The following is a 20,365-nucleotide window of genomic DNA, read 5'->3' as shown; positions in this document are numbered from 1 at the left end:
AAACCATTATAGAGATTTGTGCACTACATATATATGTATTTTATATGCTTTTAAGATAGTCAAACAAGCATGAAACTGTTTTATTTGTATATATTTCTATCATTCATGTTTGTTAATAATATATGTATGATGATAAATGAGTTAAAATTTGTTCTACAATATATTTTTTAGACCTTCAGCATAATTACGCCAAAGATTATAAAGTAGTGATAGCCTTATATATATGAATCAGGAATGTATTTTGAAGCAGCCTCATTGAATGAATGAATAGGCGTGGATGTTTGAAAGCTAATTATGTACACAACACACGCAGGCAGTACATAATAGATTGTACACTGCCTTAAAAAACTACCTTGAAAGTAATTTCAACCCTTTTTTGCTAGTACGTCTCTTTAATTTCTTTAAAAAGCAGTTTTCTTTCATGTCTATATCCTTACACGTTCTTTAATGTGAAATAAATTATTATAATTTCCGACGGGGGTTTATGTACATATTCTATTCTATTTCACTATGAAAGTTTTAATTAAATGAAAACAAAATGGCACCTTGCTGTAGAGACTGTTTTGAATGGTTAGTAAGTTTTGCCATTAATGTTGACAACCATGACAGTTATGGATCTCAAAACTCTACGAACAAAGAGGAACAAGAAGAAGAGTCATCTGGAGGATTTGAAAATATTTTAAAAGGCTATACGGGTGAAATTAAGCCTCTAAGTATGTTTAAAAAACAGCTATTCAATCGACATGGATATAATTTGGCAGTTTTCCCTGGAGGAATAGTAAAAGGTAGGGTATTGTTATGTTTATATAGTTTATACATCAATGACAATATTATTCCTTTTATACCTAGTTGAGGCTTGAGTATACATATATGTTATAATACCTAATGTATAAGATAACATGCAACTTTGTGACCCCCTTACTCAAACACAACATGGGGTTATTTCCAGATATTCAATATACAATTACCGAGTGGTCCATTAAAATCTGAACACTTTAGATTATAAACTTCAACAAGATATAATTTATTCATTAACAATATAATTTCAACAAAATTAATACCCTAAATAGATGTGTGTCGGAGCTTTCATAATCATTAATGTATCCGTCCTTAGCGGCAATTATGGCTTCCAGGGGCCGGCAAAAGGCCTTGCACCCACTGCAGATGTAGTCCAATATCATGGCATCCCAGTGCTGGCTGACAGGGGCTTTGAGGCCCTGGGTGTTTAGATGACAGTCACTGAAGGCCTTCTCATTGACTTGCATCCAAAAGGAATAGTCGAGTGGGTTGGCATCGGGGCCTAGGGAGGCCAAAAGTGTGGGGAAAAAAACACTGAAAAGGCTCATTTAAACGAGTCTTGCAACGGAGAAGATGGGGTTCTTTCATTGCTTTCTATCAAAAGAGGCCTCTCTACCCTCACAAGGCTCTTTTCACCCACTTTTTTGATAGCTCTCTGGACAAATAATGTTAAATTTGCAATTTCGATTCTTATTTATTACTGTTATTTAACTATTGATTACTTTTATAAGTTATGAAAAGAAATAACTCCCCCTCCCCCCCTCAATTAAGGAATTTTTCAAAATTTTATCCAAAATTATTCAAAAACCAGCCCCCCCCAAAAAAAAAAAAAATATATATATATATAGTCATGTGGAACCCCTGATAGTAAAATGGTATTTTTAAATATTAAAGAATCGGGATTTTTTTAATGAGTAAATAGCTAAAGCTCAGCACGTCAGATTCAAAAAGAAAGAAAAGTTTTAAATCCTATGAATTTTTTATTTAACGAGTTTCGTTGTTGTTGGCTGCCTCAACAAGTTTTTTTTTTTTTTCCTTTAGCTGTTATTATGATTCTTTCATTTTTGAGAAGAGTACATCTACGTATTGAGTGACTGCATGTGCTTGTACTCATACAAAAACACGTAGAGAAACACTGCAGATTTGTTGAAAAGTTATATTTTATATTAATAAAGCAAAACTATATCATTAAAGGAAATTTTATTTGTTTGTCGACGCTTAATGACTCCTATCAATGCTGGGTACTACTGCAAGTATGTATAATTTATAGGCAGAATTGATTTGTGAGGAAAAAAGAGTTGAAGAGGAAGGCCGGAGTAAGACATATGGACCAAAAGAATTAAGACCCTTGTTAATATCAGATGTCTGTTTCATGATTTTGTAGGGAGAAAATGATTCATATAAAAATGTATTTTATTATACATTTTAAAATCAATTTACATCAAAGATAGGCGATAATGCTTACTTTAGAGGAGGAAGTTAAATATACGACGACACATTAAATCATAAGGAAAAAAAAGAGCACACACAACAATCGTTTTTACTTTTCTAATTTCTAAACTTAGTTTTTCTCAAATAAAAATATCAATTCTATATACAGGTACATTGTCCGTACAAGATATTATTGGTAAAATATACAAACAAGAATCATATTTCTACCTTAAGCTCACTATACATCGTGTGCTCATTAGTACATAATACATGTGTAACAAATTAGATGACCAATAATTAACCTATTGCCACAGGCACACAGTTTCATAGCCTATTCATATGTGTTTCTTATATTTGACTAATTTAGGACTTTTCCATAGACTACTAATTAAATGATGTCATGTTATTCAACAACAAAGAATTCTTTATTATATAAGACAATTTATACTTCTAATTAGTAATATGGCTGCATTAATATATCGATACCTATGTATTGCATGAGGTAGGATAAAGTCCCTAAATTACAAATCAGACTAAAGTCTATTTGGTATGAAGTCTTTAATGATAATTGCAAGTCAAGTCCAAATCCTTAAATATTTTTATTGATATTTATTTTGAGTTAATTTTAAGTCCACGGATAATTATTTGTTGAATTTAAGTTCGAAGACTTTCATTGAGTTCAGCATATATTTGTTAGAATAAATCAAAAGTAATGGGCATAACTGAGCATTAATACATTCGTTAAGGTATCTGCATTCTTCTCGATAAGAATCTCCAGACTGTCTCTAGTCCATGTCCTCACCTCTGACTATACCTATAAAATATCTGAAATAGTTTTGTTTATCCTTTACAAATTACCAGAAATTGTATTTTATTAGGATTCTAATTACATATATCTATATTGTAAATATTTTCAGGTGTAAGAGAAGCCTTTAACCCTCATGCAGTTCTTCATATCCTCACTGTGGGCATCGGAGAAATCATTATCCAAGGCTTAGAGTCTGGAACATTTATTGCAATGGACTCTACAGGAAAGGTATATGGTGAGGAGGATCCTAGGGATGATAGAGTTCGATTTATGGAGCATGTGCATGGAAATTATGTGACTTATTTAAAGTAAGATATATTTGTTTTTTATTCATGCCTGTCTGTGCTGGTTGCGTAAAAAAGTGACCCATTTCTTTCACTCTATCCTTGTGGATAAGTATTACCTGAATGAAATAACTTATAAGAAGCAAAATCTGACCCCACAAAAGTTAAGAAAAAAATCAAATCAATTAAAAATAGGCATTATGGACTTCCAGAACAAAGTCCTTGGAACATAGGTGCAAAAGAAGCCAGCTCATGGACCACAGCATTTGCACACATCTTGACTTAAATTAGTCAACTCAAAATAACTTCCGTTTCTTCAAGCTCTGAAGGTTCTTTTTATCAATAAAAAATGTACAAAACTTCTTTAGATTACCTCATTAATGTTTGCTAGGCCTTGAAGGGTCGTCTGAAAGACGTGATTTCAAAAGGAGACCACTGTATTGCGTAAAATCGAATACTTATATATCATGCAACATACAATTACATATTTCTAAAGCTTTTTTGCCTTTGATTTGATATTAAAGTGATGTTTTTTAAAGGGTTTTTATTTATTACCCGGGCTGATAGAATATACATATATGTACGCGTAGTAATATATATATGTATACATCTTTTTTTTAAGTAAGAAATATGCACATATGGGATGGTATTTAGCTTTAAAACAGTCTGGTAGTCCAAAGAGAGGAGAGCTAACTTCATATCCATGGCCTCAAAAAGCCATTCTTTTTACTTATCGGGATCCATATCCAAAATCCATTCCTGCAATACAATTGAGGAATCAACATGGATATCTACTCCGTTTGAAGGATCTCAAAGTCACAGGTTCGTATCCTTTATGTATGTGTATTATTCATTCTTTATGAAAGAACAATCTTCATTGAAGGTACAAGGGATACAAATGACGAATGCTCAATATTCGAACTCCTTCCAGGAAATGATGAGGGAGTATTTCGTATTCATTGCATAGAAAATGACTCCTATATAGCAATGGGTAGGGATGGAAATTTATACGGGCACAAGGACTCCTCCAATCCAGATACACTCTTCATTCAACACAGCCATGTAACTAACTACATACCGAGTGGTCATTAAAATCTCAACACTTTGAAATTAAAACTTTAATTTGAAATAATTTATTAATTAACAATATAATTACAACAAAATGAATACTCAAAATGGATGTGTGTCTGAGCTCTCTTACTCATTAATGTATCCGCCCTTATCGGCAATGATGGCTTCTGGGTGGTGGTGAAAGGCCCGGCATCTATTGCAGATTAGTCATCTGTCATGGCGTCCCAGTGTTGACTGACAGTGGCTTTGAGGACCTCAGAGTTTGGATGACGTACACTGCAGTCCGTCCCCTCGACATGCAATAAAAAAGGTATAGTATAAGGGTTCCGCACCAGGGCTGTAGGGTGTCAAAAAGTGTCAAAAAATAACTCAAAAGAGTCTTATAACGGAGGAGATGGGTTTCTTTCATTGCTTTGTGTCAAAAGTGGCCTCTCCACCCTCACGAGGCTCTTTCCAGGCACTTTTTTATAGCTCTCAGGACTGTCTGCTGTGAAATCCCGAGATCTCTTGCATTGCCCCTCATGGACTTGAGGGGATTGACCTGGACTGTTTTCTTTAACTCCTCCGGATCCAGTTTGGTTTGTCTGACAAAACCTTTTTTCCTCTCCAACGTTTCGGACTTTCTGAGAGCGTAAGCGGTGGTCCTAGAAAAGTTCAACTCCTTGGAATGTGCGAATGGAAATTCGTCCATCACGTTTGATTGTGATTTTCTCGACTTTTACATAAGGTAGAGAGCTCAGGTTTATTTTGTTTTGTAACTAATTGTTTATGCTTTAATGATATAACAATATATGAATTAATTTCAATTACTCAACCTTCATTAGTTATTAAATCAGTACAGATTTCAATGGACCATCGGTTATTATATTTCTATTTTATGTAGATCACTCATTCTCCTATTATTATCTTTTTATCTAAGGAACGATTCTTTGAATATTTATCCCATCGCTGGGCACACAGTGGATGGTACCTAGCCATCAAGAAGAATGGCCTCACCAAGAAAGGCAAAAAGACTTTCTTCCCTCCACATCAAAATGCGATTTTATTTGAACATCTGGATCCCTCAGTGAGAGAAAATCCTTAATTATAATCTTTGTTTACTGTGGATCCAACTACTTTTTTTATATTTCCTTTCCTGCCATTTAATTTTATATTTTTATAGTGTGTAAAACAATAAAATTTGCTAGAAAATACAATGACTGAATTCCTACACGATCCATAACAATATTAATATTATAATTCTTTATACCTAATACAAAATGTGATTATGTGTTGATATATATAAGCCTTATACAGCTCTCTAAATTAAATACTGGTGTTCAAATGTGTTGACGCCGTTGACATACTTAAACCAAAAGGTGGCTCTAATTGTTTATAAGGTTATTTGTTCGCTAGATCAGAATCTCTGCACCATCTTCCATAATTATAAAACTTCAGAGTACGTGCAGAGCCAAAGGGGGTTGTATATATTATGACTTCTTAAATGAGACTTTTCACAAAAATATGATCGCTAAAGATACTTATTCGCCTCTTAAAATGCTGGCGCCACCCTTTGTGGGCAAAAGATGGACCCAAAATATGATAATTAGAAGATATTAAGTCTTTGGGAAAGATAAATGCTCAAGTAAGTAACAGAGGATTATATTTAACCCCCCTAGGAGTACTTTTTGTAGAGTTATAAGCAGTGATAATCATAACAATCATAGTTAGTGAGGAAAATCGATAATATTTTTTAGTTTATCCGATTTTTGAAGTTGGTTACCTGAAGATTGAATTTTCTTTTCCTATGCTGATATAATTATTATTTAATTCCTGAGGAGTGAGAATATATAAGCAGATATTTCCAAAATATAAAGTAATACAAGGTCGTTCGGGAAAAACCGGACCAACTTTACCTCAATCCTGATCAATATGGGAAGCAAGTAGAGGTTTGAAATTTTATTTTCAAGTTCTAATAATATAAAAGAAAACAATCATTTAATGTGGCCACCATCTTCGTAAATCATTCACTCGATACGAGACCTAAAGGATTTGCAGGCCTTGACCACATCTGCAGGGATACTTTGTCCCAGTAATTGATGATGGAGGTCTTCAAGGAGTCGATGCTGTTGTGTGAATTGGCAGAGATCTCCCTTTCTAACTCCCCTAAAATAAGTAATCTATGGGATTCATAAACAAAACAAAGCAAAAATTAAAAATACAAAAGATGGGTGGAGATTCCTGAAATCCTACTCATAACATTGTCAAATAAAAACTGTCATATCCAACTAGATATATGACTAGTTTAAAGACAATCGTTCAGAGGCATGAAAGCTTTCTTCGATGGAGACCAATGGATGGATTATATTATTTTTTGAATTGCTTAGCGTGTAATTGTTTAATATAATTTCGATTGTTCTTAGGTGTAGGTCTTTGGCTAGGAAGTATAATTTTAAGCTAAAATGCTTAATTCCTCCTAAGAATTCATATTATACAGGGTCGTTCAGATAAATCCGGACCATTTTTAACACCATCCTGAACAATAAGAAAAGTATTCAACTCGGTTATTTTTATTTTAAAGTGAGAGGTTCAGCATTAAAATTAAGTTAGTTTTCCAACTTTTAATTCAATATAAGTATTGCCAATGGAGGAGATCCGGAGGAACACCATCATCGGATTATATTGCACGGGAAACACCCCAGCACACATAAAGAAGATGCTGAGATATCCAAAAAGCACAGTCTACGATATCTACAACAACTGGAAGGAGGAGGGGCACATAAGAGAAGAGCCACTATTTCCGGGGTTATAAAAACGCACTCCAACATTCATCGTAGGCCTGAAACGTTCCTCGAAGGCCTCTCCTAGGCCTCTAATTAACTTTCTTCCCAAAAAGCACCAAGTAATAATTGCAAAAGTGTCCAGAGCCATAAACACGGTTCTGAGGATGAATGCATACGCCTCTACAAAAAACATATTCTTACATACAAAATGAAAGCCACCCACGCAGCCCACAGAAGAGAATTGATGGACGATTTGAAGTCCAGTGGTAATCAAATCATTTTTTATTCGGATGAGAAACAATGAACTTTTGACAGATCCCACAACATCTAGAACGTCATTAGAAGCAACGGCAGTGCCATGCGTCCATCTTCTTTTATCCGAAAGAGAGGGTGGGTGCCGACAGGTACTGTGAACTCCTGTCAGACCAAGTAATACATAGGATGAAAGTTGAGGCTAATAGTGTCGAGTTCCTCTTTCAAAAAGACTCATCTCCTTCTCACAAGGCCCACAAGACCCAAAACTTGTTGAAAGAAGAGAAGGTACCATTTTGGGACTCCCAAACATGTCCCTCTAACTCGCTTTTTTTTGCTTTGGCGGCAAGCCTCATCTTTAAGTCCCAGGGCCCTGGATGTAAATTATGTCTTGTAGATGTTGCAAGGGGAACCCGATATTGTCCAGTAATTAATAGGGAGTTTATGGTGGGGCTCATTGGAGTAATTATTGCCTTTGTTTATCCTTGTTTATTTCCTCCTCTCCCTTGTCACAGCTGCTTGTTGCTGATCTTATGAAAAGTAATAACAGCTAATCTGCTCTAGTCCAAAACATAATTCCAATTGTTAGAGTTACCATATTGATACTTAAACTCCTTAAATGAGAATACTATTGTATATAAAATATACTCACATAGAAGGCACTGTGAAAATTTAAGAAGGAAATTCCCTTTTTAATTTATTGATGTTGCACGTTAAAGCTAAAGACTGTCACACCACCTTGGGGATAATATATTATTTTTAGTTTGCTCTTGCCCTATTAATTAATATTCTTCACATCTTATAAAGAGTATAAAACTCTTTATAGAACAGTCTTTTCAAGTTAAATTGACTAAAGAACTACAGTATACAATAACTAATTGCCATTAAGATAAACCGATGAGTTAATAATGAAATATTAACTTACCATATAATATTAATATTATATATGTATGTATATATATATATATATTCCTTTCATATCTGTTTCCATAGTATAATCATCACTAAAAGGCAAAACCATTTTCAACTTTACATTATACACCATATTTACTGAGTGGCCCATTAAAATCTGAACACTTTAAATTTTAAACTTCAACAAGATATAATTTATTCATTAACAATAGAAATTCAGCAAAATTAATACTATATATAGATGTGGATCCGAGCTCTCTTAATCATTAATGTAGCTGTCCTTAGCGGCAATGATGGCTATAAGAGGGCTAAAAGTATTAAAAAAGAGTTCAAAAGAGTCTTGCAAAGGATAAAGGATGTGTTTCTTTCATTCCTGGTCTCAAAATTGTCCACCCCCACAAAGCTCTTTCTACCCAATTTTTGATAGCTCTCTTGACAGTCTGGTGTGATACCCAGAGATCTCTTCCATTGTCTAAAGGAGATTGGCCAGAGCTGTTTTCTTTAAGTATTCTGAGTCCATTTTGGCCTCTCCAACTTTTTGCACTTGCTAGAAGGTGGTCGCAGAGACGTCCAACTGCTTGGAGTGCGCAAACGGAAATTTGTCGATCACGTTCAATTGTAATTTTATCGAATTGTACGTAGGCTAGAAAGCTCAGATTTGTTTTGTTTTGTAACTAATTCCTTATGCGTGAATATATCGAAATATCAATTAATTTCAATCACTCAACCTTCATTAATTATTGAATTAATAATTGTTCAGATTTCCATGAACCACCTTGTATTTATTATCTTCTATGAATATGTATATACACAACATATTATAATATTCTAATTTCATTTGTATTTTATAGCGTAGTAATTTTAGAGCATTTAATTTTGGAGCCCTGGAGTTTATTTCCCCTTATTTTATCATCATATGCGATCAAAAGCAGCTCATTTTAAAGTATCAAGAATAAAAACAAAATAAAGACGTGTGAAAATATGGTTTTTTACATAAATGGTTCATTATTTGATAAGTCATTTATTTCTCCATTCCGCAACGTTCTTGGAAATGAGAAAGTTACGATTACTGTTCTTAATATACATAATATAATATAAATGCTGTACATATTACATAGATAATATTATATTAACTAGAGCTAACAGTTCCTTTTTTTCCAAAAAAAAAAAAAAAAAGGGACGTATATGGAGAAAGAAGGGGTTTTGAGAATAAGAATATATTTTTTTGTATTTTAAGTAATTGAATTTATGTCAATCTAAGTAACTAAAATTGGATTTTTCCAAAATTAATATGTCATAAAAAGAACTAAAAACATTGTTATATTATCAAAAAGTTAATAAATATACACATTTAATACAACATAGAACATCCACACTTATTATTAGTGTTGTATAAAATATAACCTTTACGCGTGCCAGATTTATTTTTCTAGTTGGTAATCTAAAGAGTGTTTTTTTTTTTTTTTTTTTTTTTCACGGCTGTTATCATTATACTTTCATCCTTGAAGATATAACATCTCAGTGTAAAATACGCATAGTGCGTGTAGTGATGAGAGACAGAGAGTAACACTCATGAGTGATGATTAGTGATAACAACTTTTTTTTAGCCCGTCCGTGTATTTGTATTTAATTATATTCAGAACCTGATAGAACATTTGTGTCTGCTTATAAAAGATGGAATTAACCCTGAAAATTTGTTGCCGAGTTATGATTGTAAGTCCTTGTTGGACTCGGGGGAGAATTGAGGATCGATATCTGTGTCAGTACACCGAGTACCGAGGTTAGTACTACAGAAATGTGAATACATAGCATGGCCTTCACTTCTGATAACACCCAATGTCATAATATCAGACGAATTTTTGCTTGTGAAGACAAAGATGGCTTTGTGAACATCTTGTAAGATCCACCTATCATTTAGTTGTTAAATGATTGATCTAGAGTGAAGAGTTTTTCATTAGAAAATAAGCAAAAAAACCACCAGTGGATCTAAGAGAGGAAATAAGTATCTTCCTATGGATTACTCTTTTGGCCTTCATTGGGTCAGTGTGGAGACTACCATGCTTTAGGCGAAAAGAGGCCAGACAAAGATCATCTGAAACAACTAGGTAGATGGTGGCATTGCTCACTTGGCGATCTTTTGCCAACTTACTCATTGCAGAACCTGGTCAAGGTGCTACCTACCGTTTAACTCAAGCTTATATTATCTTTCTGAGGGTTATGTTTCGTTCAGATAGCATTATTATTTTTTTAATCGGTCAACAATACGAGGGACAGTTGGATTGTGGAAATTTAGGAGCTCTAAAATGCCCTTTGCTTCATGGGCTGCGTGGAAGAGAGGATCGATATCTGAGTCATTCTCACCTATCTCCTTGTTTATTTCCATCTCCTTCCCCCCTTCTCGACACTGCTCCTATTAGTCATGAGAGCTATGTTACTCTCCTTCAAAACATTCATTAAGTTGTCAGGATTACCAGGTTGATTTCGGGACATACCAAATTAATCAAATCAAAAAAGGACATTTTTCACAGGACCATCCTCGATTTTTTTTTTCAAATTTGGCACTCATAAATCCAAAATTTCAGCCTTTTTTGTCCTCCGATTCAGGATTTAGAGGCTATTAAATTTTTGGCTTAATTACTACATGCTAAAAACCAAGATTATATAATGCAAAAAATCGAGTATAATATTTAGTATACATATTTAGAAATTTGCTCCACCTAAAATACATTTTCATACGTAGTATTTGAGTAGAATCGAATGCATCTCTAAAACTTATTCCATATATGTTTGTGATATATTACAAATGAACATATAACAGTTTGAGTGAAATTGAAAATAGACATGTTTAATTTTTTTAGGTCAAAATAATGACCTCGTGACCTTATGGATAAAAACTCATTTGTTGGTTTATACAATAAAATATAACAAAAGAATAAAATAATTATCTATTAAATGGTTTTAATTATAGATCGATATCTTCAATGATATTCAAAATACAGCAATTTAAAAATAAGGTAGTTGGCGTCGAGGACGAAACTTTAGAAGCCTCTAAATTCTGAACCAGAGGACAAAAAGGGCTAAAATTTTGGATTTTTGAGGTTTTCAACAATATTAAAATATGTTCCAAATTTGAAAAAACAATCGAATATGATGCTGTTTAAGAGTGATTGATTAGGCTTGGAATAACAATGTTTTTCTATCAAATTGCTAGATACGGAGGGATGTAAGTATTGTTTCTTTGTTTGCAACTAATCTAATTTAACGTCATAAAAGTTAAACAGGTCATCCCCCAAAGCTTCTTTAAATTGTTGAGCTTAACATGTTAATTTTGGGTTATTTTTTATTTTTACATACGTTAAGGCGTCCGCTTTATTAAATATATTTTTCTTCTTTTTTTTTTGGGGGGGACTTGGTTTTTGAAAAAAAAAATTAAAGAATTAAATATCAAATATTAAATTTTTCGGAAAAAAAAAATTCAAAAATCCAGAGCTATTTACAAGAAATTAATTTTTCGAAAAAAAAATTCAAAAATCCAGAACTATTTACAAGAAATTAAATTTTTCGAAAAAAAAATCAAAAATCCAGTGCTATTTACAAAAAAAATTATAATTCAAGAATAAAATATCAAATACTAAATTTGTCAAAAAAGTTCCAAAAATCCATAACAATTCTCAAAAAACCATGAAGACACCCCTGGGGAGCACATATTTTATACAACTCTACATATTATACTAGTAATGGAATTTAGAGTGGGTCGAAAAATCAGAATTTTAAAAAGTGATAATTAGGGAAATTAGGAAATCTGTAATACTATGTATAAAAAAATATTCCATGCTAAATTTAAGGACAATTGAATATATTTTAAAGGTTTCCCCAATTCATCTGAAACTATGTTGATACATCTATGGTGGATTTTTTAAATATTTTTTTCTATTATTACCAATTTTGCTCATAAATTTGATGGATAGATAAACTATACTTTGTATTTTTAACCTATGATAAATAATGATTCAAATTTATTTTACATATGAAAAAAAATTAGTTCCATTTATTAAATTTTGAATTTTCTGTTAAATATCGTGTTATTTTCATCCTTATGCATCAAGAGCGATTTCAAAATTCGTAATAGTTGATCAATCCACTCTAATGCACATTAATAAAAGAATAAGTATGGGATTTTTGTAGAGAAAAATAGACAATTTAGAGATTAGAAAAGGAAAAAAGGTTGGTGCGTATGCATATTTCTATCATTCTTCTAAATTTCTTAAAAGATTGTCACGATGTAAACGTCTATCTTTAAAGAAATAATTTTTACTTATCGTTGGTGTTTTATTTTTAATGCATAATAAAATAATAAAGTTTATCATGTGGTCCATGAAAATCTGAACATTTACTAATTCAATAATTAATTAAACTTGAGTGATTGAAATTAATTCATATTCCAATATATTAAAGCATAAATAATTAGTTACAAAATAGAGCCAACATGAGCTCTTTAAGTTATGTACAAATCAAGAAAATGAAACTTGAAAGTAATCGACGAATTTCCTTGAAGGTGGAAAAACCATGACTAAAGTGTCCAAGCAGTTGGGCATCTCCAGGACCACTGTTTACGCTGTCATTAATTCCGAAATGTGGAGAGGAAGAAGAGCTCTGTAAAAAGTGACAAACTTGACTTGGAGGAGTTAAAAAAACAGCCCAAGCCAATCCCTTCAAGTCTATGAGAACCCATACAAGAGATCCTGGGGTTTCACTCCCAGACTGTCTAGAGAAAGTGGGTGGAAAGAGACTAGTGAGAATGGAAATACCACTTTTGACACCAGCAATGAAGGAAACCCATCTCCTCCGTTGCAAGAAGCCAAAAGCCAAAGGGGTCATCACCTTTATCGACGAGAAGGCATGGACTGTCGATCCCGTAAGGAACCGGCATAATGAAAGCTAATCAAGATTTGAATACATTGGATGAATCAATGAGAACACTTAGTACCACAAAGTACCCAACCATGTCTTAGGGCTTCATGGCCTCTAACACTAAGACAGCCCCTCAGGAGTATTTCCCAGTCAGGAAGCATCACAAAATCCAATTATGTGACTGCCATGGTGGAGAACCTTTTGCTGCGGTGCAAGCAAACTATCCTGATGGAAATATAGTTTTGCAGCAAGATGGTGCCCCTGCACACACCTCAAAAAAGGCACAGGAATGGTTGGCCAACAACATTAATATCTGCCCCGAACACTTTTTTGGAGCCCTGATGCCAACACCCTTGACTACACCTTTTGTGTGCATGCTGAGGGGAAGGCCTACAGTGTCCGTCATCCAAACACTGAGGCCATCATTGCCACTGTCACTCCTCTACTCGGACGCCATGATAGAGGACTACATCTGCAGCGGGTGCCAGCTAAGGACGGCTACATTAATGATTAAGAGAGCTCAGACACACATCTATTTATAGTATTAATTTTTTTGAAACTCTATTGTTAATTAATAATTTATATCTTGTTGAAGTTTAAAATTCAAAGTTTTCAGATTTTAATGGACCACCCGGTATAAATATTTAAATATTAGTATAAAATTTCCCATGCAGCAATTTAATGTTGAAAAAAAAATGTTGAAGGTTCTCTTCTTTATTGCAGTAATGCATTTTATCCGTCGAAAGTCATATAAAAGGCAGCTGATATTAACAAGGGTCTTAATTCAGTAATATCATACGTCTCGCTCCTGCCTTCTCTTCGCGCTCTTACAAAAAAAACATGTCCCTAATCATTGCTAGATACGGAATGGTGTATTTAATGAAACGCCATGATAACAGCTAATTAAAGCTTTAATTAAACTCATTCTTTTTTTCTTTCCTTTTTTTACCAACTAATGGCTATTTTTAGAGTAAAATACTTATGAAATGAAAGAAGTAATTGAATTAAAACAATTGTGGAATGAATGTCTTAAGATTTTTAATTTGGTTGATCTATTAATTTTATATAATCAAACAATGTTCTGGATTTGGTCGAAATTATTAGAAGTTTTTTGTTATTTTTTTACCTCAACCCTTGAGTCCTTTACCTGGGACTATATATAACAGGAACTTGCATCTTATTCTCATACTTTACGCATGTAAAGTATAGAAGTAAAAAAAGTATAGCTACGTGTAATAATAATAATACGGTGCGTAGACTAGTATTAGTATTGATGAAAATCCAGTGTAGAATGGACATACTAAAAAAAGAAACCGAAAATCAACATGATAACCCTGACAATTTGAAGAATGTTTTACAGGAGAGAAAGAATAATGATCCTGACGTTTCATTAGATTAGCTACAATCAGCTGAGACAAGGGAGGAAGGAGAAATGGATATAAAGAAAGACATTTGCTGTAATTACTTCAATGTCGATCCCCAATTCTACTCTGAGTCCAACAAGGACTTACAATCATAACTCTGCAACAAATCCTCATGGTTACGTTTCGTCTTTTATGAGCACACACGAATGATCAATCAAGGTTTTGAATATAATTTAATCAATTTAGGAAAGGATGTTCATTAGTCAGGAATTAAATAATAATGACAGCTGCTAAGGAAAAGAACATTCCTTTTTTAAATTACCAATTCAAAAAAAACCGGGCCAGCTAAAAAATACCCCAGATTATCATATCTGACTATTTGTTACTCAATACCTTTGAACGGATGTATCATAAGTCATTTTTCAATATATTTTCTTTACATAATTGGGTTAATATTAAGTATATTTTTTTTAAATAAAGAAACCATAAATATAGCATAGAAATCAATAACATTTTAAGATTAAGTGGATATTATTAGATTATATTAAACATGAAATGATCATGTGTGAAACATAAACTAGTAATAAGATCTTAATTTGTGACTTATCTTGAATATAATAAAAATTGTTTCAATTTAATTATCTTACTACCAGAACCGAAAATGATACGTAAAAAAAACATCTTATGAGATATATATTTTTAGTTAATATTTAATGATACTCGGGAAACAAAATATTATAAAGCATTCCTACTTTCATATTGCTTGAACAATTTGTAATCAAATCAATAATAGCTCTACAACTGATTATTATGGAAAAAATCTTGAAACCTTCACTTATATGACAACATTCACAATTATAAAATAGCATTTGCATGTCCAAAATAAGGCCAAAGGAATCAATTAGATAAAAAAATAAAATAACGGAGAACTCATACATAAGGAATTTAAATTTTAAAGAGCATCATTGATGTTCTAATTTTCATTATTTCTTGCCCAATGAATACTAAAACACGTGTTTAAAGCATTTTATTTTTACAAGCCTTAATGATGGGTTTTTATAAAAAAAATTATTTAATAATCACACAATTATGCACATTCTCTATTACATAAATAGGAATATATTAGTTGTGTACAAGTTGCGTTGTTATACAAGTTGTAACTTGTATACGCAAATAGGACAAGTTCTTTGTCCTAAAATATATTACTTGGTTACAACATTGGTCATTCTTATTACCAACTTTTCAATCATACTATCATTTCATTTGGATCTATTAAAACTACATGGTTATTATTCATATATTTATGAGCAATATAAGTCTGGGCATTTGAACTTTTATAAAGTGCCACGGAATACTTATATTTTATTAATGTTTATTAAAATAATCAAAATTACAGCATCAATATTTCAATCATGTATGAAATATTCAAATATAGCATTGTCCTCATCTCAAGTACTGTAAATCCTTCATTTAAAATTATTCATCTCATTTTTTGATTTCAAGTTGTACAATTTTCTTACACAAGTTACAACTTGTACACAATGTAAAAGTTGTAGCTTGTATAAGCATTAAGCAGGGTCGTAATCACCGACAAACTTTTCCTATAGTACTATGTATTGGCCAATTAATGGGGAGTGATTGGAATAACTGTGTGTTGTACTTCAGTCGGTATCCGGTAAAGTTATTGTGGTAAAAAGGTTGCGGACAAAATCGTTTAGGCAATATCCTTGTGTACATTATCATTCTATGACAAAATTATTGTGGGTAATATAATTGTGAAGTAACATCATTGATAATATTATCATGTACAATTTCGTTGCAATTTATATTATATTGGGACGATAAAACTATTGAATGATGAAACATGTCAGGATAGAACTCTTCTAATTTGCTCTTCATTTTACTTTGAACCACTTCAGTTAGCCCAAGGCACTTCAAATAAATTGTACATGTTACAACCAAAAAGTGACATCTATTCTTTCAATGAAATTTTTTAGAAAACTTATGATGAGGATAATGCAATAAAATGGTCAATATATTATTAGAGAAATATTTGATAATTGATTGATAAGTACATATTACGTAGCATATATGAAGTTCAAAAGGCATAGAGTTATTTAACTCGATAATAGTTCAAAATATCATAATAACATTAACCAATATTAAGTAATCTATGCATGAATAAATGTTTGTGACTAAAATGAATGATGTTGTTAATAACTAAAACCTAAAAATTGTAACTTTTACAGAAATCGCTACTTGTACACGACATATATACTGAAAAATACTCATTAATTAATTAAATACAGCCATTTAAAGCAACAAAATAACTAATTTATCTTTGATTTATATAAACACATGTATATTTGAAAAATAAATGCAAGTCTCCCTTCATATAGTTCCAAGATTATAAAAATAGAAAATAGGCATATGAACAATAATATTAATAACATAGATACGAAAACGGTTAAAATATATTAAAACAACCACGTGGGCCCCTATTTTACTATTTAAAAAAAAAAGACTATATTTTGATAATATTATTAATTGTGCATAGAATAAGCATTGAATGACACTCTTAGAGGTCTTGATTCAAAAATAATTATTATAATTGTATAATTAATCAAATAAGTATTATAATATTATTTTTTAAGGTCCATTGTTATGAAAACAAATTTACTGAAGAATCAGTAGATGGCAGTATAAACAGATTTAAAGGGTACCAAGTGCTGCTGAATATTTATAATTGTACCATATGTTTATAGCCACATAAATAAATTTCCTTGGCATAGAGATGTATATATGTATTTTTTGACAAGTTGTAGTTCTTTTTATAGTATAGAATATAGAAAATATTTATATTCATTTATAAATTGTGTAGGAATTGTAGCCATTTTACATTTATGTAGCGTGGTAGTTGGTAGGAATGACGGAAAGGAAGAGCAAACATGTAGAGGAAATGACGTCAACGAAGAGAAGAATGAGAGACTTCCTTTTTCTTCTTAAATCCTGAAAAGGTAAGTTGTGTTCATTCACTCCTCTTGATCGAAGTCATATCATGCTTCCTCTCTCTGTTCAGGTAGTAGTAGAACTTCCACGGAAATGGCGAAGAACAAGAACGTCGGTAAGCCGAGGAACTACAAGTTAGCCTCCGGAGTCGTCCGGTTCGGCAAATCTAAAATGTACCACAAGAAGGCAATCTATAAATTCTTGAAGAAGACAACTCCCAAAAAGGTAATAGTAGATCCTTGTTTAGAAGCCCTATCACGTGGCGGTGGTCATTGATGAGAATTGGGAGTTTTGTGACTGGCACTTGGGGTCAGGTTGAGCGATCTCTCCTTGCGCTCTGACGACTCCCGCCTCTCTTCCTAATATTGTACTGTCCCTCTATTTTGCTCCCCATGCTTGTACTAATCCCTTTTCCATCTCTAGGTTGAGGCCAGTAAGCCCGCCTTCGTTGAGAAGAAGGTCGGAGGTGCCAAGAATGGAGGTACTCGTATGGTTCGCGTCAAGAAGTTGAAGAACGACTTCCCCACCATGGAAAGGTACGAATCATACACTCACTTCTTTACTCTTTCCTTCTTGTAATCCCTTCCTTGGCGACATGATGAACCCGTAATCATATTTTAGGAAAAGCCGTCTGACACACAAATGAAGCTTTTTACAGTTCTGATCCCATTTCCTATTCCTTATATTGCACTTTCCTTCTTAATTCAGCCTTCAGTCTAATTATTAAAAAATTCCTTTTTACAGACGTGCTCATAGAATCGCCAAGAAGCCTGAAAAGCTCTCTCGCAGGGTCCGTCCTACCCTCACCCCTGGAACTATTGCAGTTATTCTTGCAGGTATCCACAAAGGAAAGAGAATCGTCATTCTCAAGGAGCTCTCCAGTGGAATGCTTCTGATTTCTGGTAAGTTCACTTATACTAGAAGATACTTACGCGATCTATGCAGTGAGACAACTTCGTAATTTCCTTAAAGTTGCGCTCAAAGACTTTTTCGCAAAAGCAAATAGTGGCTTTCTAATCGTTCTCGTAACACATCATTGTTCGGGATCTTTCGCCGCCGACTTACAAGGCTTATTTTAGTTTTACAAAATAAGATATATTAAATAACTTTAAAATTATTACTTTTTCAGGCCCCTTCAAGCTTAATAACTGCCCAATTAGAAGGATTAATCAACGCTATTTGTTGGCCACATCAACCAAGCTCGATGTTTCATCCATTAAAATGCCCGAGAACATTAATGATGATTACTTCCGTCGTTTAAGAGCCGCCAAGAAGCCAGCTGGTAGTGTATTCGAAGGTAAAAAGGAAGAATACAAACCTTCTGAACAACGTAAGAAGGACCAAGTCGAAGTTGATAAGCAGCTCCTCAATGTCATCATGAAGCACCCCGAAGCCTCTCTTTTGAAACAATACTTGAAGAAGTCCTTCGGTCTTAGCAAGGGACAATATCCTCATAATATGAAATTTTAATTGTCGTCTTGTTAAATAAAACTAAAATTCCTCACAATAAATGTTATTTAAATGTGTTATATTCTGTGATCCTCATCAAGTCTTATTCTTTTTGTTTGGAACTAGGAAGAATCAGAAATATTAACTATTCATGCTATCATCCAGTATGTATCGTGCTTCTCATACGGATGTCTGAACTCAGGAATGGAAATATCTCGTGTTGTAATATTATTCCCGATTAGCTATCCATAGTTTTTTTATTATTAGGACTAAAATTCATTTCTTAATTAAGGTCTAACAAAAATATTTTGTAAGGACTCTTAGTGTTAAACTTACGTATAACGTATACTCAATTCAAGTTCAACTTCGTTCGGTAATGATTGAATTTTTACTTCATTATGTGTTTGCTCTTTTTTCTAATTTAACAGAGACTGGATCTCCTTGGGCTCGTTAACATAACTTCGAGGAATTCTGTAATATGGAAAGGAACCCATTTTGAGAATTCAACTATAATAATAATTCATATATATAATATGCAAGGTTGTGTACTACTTAAAATAAACTTTTGTTGAGTACCGAAGTATGAGAAATAACTTGTGATGAGGATAAGTGAATGGGCCAATTAATTGTAGCTTACTTTTTCTCATATATTCTAATTATAAGGCTTTCATATCAAATTAATACTGCATGTGTGTAGTTTATAGCGTAGATCTATAATGCCAACAGGCATGAAATTTTGGAAAGTTGACTCAAATTCTTACAAGCCTTCAAATACGTAAATACCCCCGTTCGATCACACAAATCTATTTTCTAGATGGTTGATACATTAATGCTGTAATTTTTAAATATTTTGATTATTATTACAAATTGATAGGACTTCATAATTTTTAAGTTCAAATGCTTAGAGTTATGTGACTCGTAAAAACAAAATAAATAAGTAATTTTAATAGTTCAAAAATGTGTAATGACATCAATTGATTAATATTATCAAATTGTGAATAAAATTACTTGTGATATGATTAAATAAGACATTATGAGACCTACAAGTTGTAACTTGTACACAAAATATAAAACATGTATATATCTTTTATGCTCTCTTCAACCACGGGTCGGTTCACCTTCATAAATAAATCAAAATTGATAAAAAAAGGTAGAATAAGACGATTTGATAGTCAGAGTGCGGCAACATAACTTCCTTTTCCCAAAAAGCAATAAATCAAATTTTATAAAGAAGAAAAGGGGTACACTGTATAAGTTTGCCCGTACGTCATACTTTCTCTTTCTATCTCAAAATTGGAGACAGCGACAGTGGAA

General features: G+C 32.7%; 2 protein-coding genes across 3 annotated transcripts; both read left to right on the top strand.

Annotated features, from left to right (window-relative positions):
• The first annotated feature begins 380 nt into the window (after nucleotides 1–380).
• On the top strand, nucleotides 381–5,607 carry LOC121128130 (uncharacterized). Of its 2 annotated transcripts, none has more exons than XR_011783137.1 (5): nucleotides 381–785; nucleotides 3,147–3,345; nucleotides 3,944–4,143; nucleotides 4,205–5,119; nucleotides 5,312–5,607. XR_011783137.1 is itself a non-coding variant. In XM_040723702.2 (5 exons), the coding sequence occupies exons 1-5, from the start codon at nucleotides 539–541 to the stop codon at nucleotides 5,474–5,476; spliced, it is 990 nt and encodes a 329-aa protein (XP_040579636.1). In that variant the 5' UTR covers nucleotides 381–538; the 3' UTR covers nucleotides 5,477–5,607. The 2 variants fall into 2 exon arrangements, 1 of the variants encoding a protein (XP_040579636.1); XM_040723702.2 differs by having other exon boundaries at nucleotides 4,205–4,383.
• An 11,867-nt stretch (nucleotides 5,608–17,474) lies between these two features.
• On the top strand, nucleotides 17,475–19,131 carry LOC121127871 (large ribosomal subunit protein eL6). The gene is made up of 5 exons (XM_040723439.2): nucleotides 17,475–17,610; nucleotides 17,673–17,827; nucleotides 18,026–18,138; nucleotides 18,347–18,504; nucleotides 18,732–19,131. Exons 2-5 carry the CDS (start codon nucleotides 17,696–17,698, stop codon nucleotides 19,070–19,072), a joined length of 744 nt encoding a protein of 247 aa, XP_040579373.1. The 5' UTR covers nucleotides 17,475–17,610; nucleotides 17,673–17,695; the 3' UTR covers nucleotides 19,073–19,131.
• The last annotated feature ends 1,234 nt before the right edge of the window (nucleotides 19,132–20,365 follow it).

Source organism: Lepeophtheirus salmonis, chromosome 13 (genome assembly GCF_016086655.4).
Source record: "Lepeophtheirus salmonis chromosome 13, UVic_Lsal_1.4, whole genome shotgun sequence".
Taxonomy (NCBI): Eukaryota; Metazoa; Arthropoda; class Copepoda; order Siphonostomatoida; family Caligidae; genus Lepeophtheirus; species Lepeophtheirus salmonis.
Note: the sequence above shows the minus strand (reverse complement) of the source record. Positions and strands in the feature narration are given on the sequence as shown.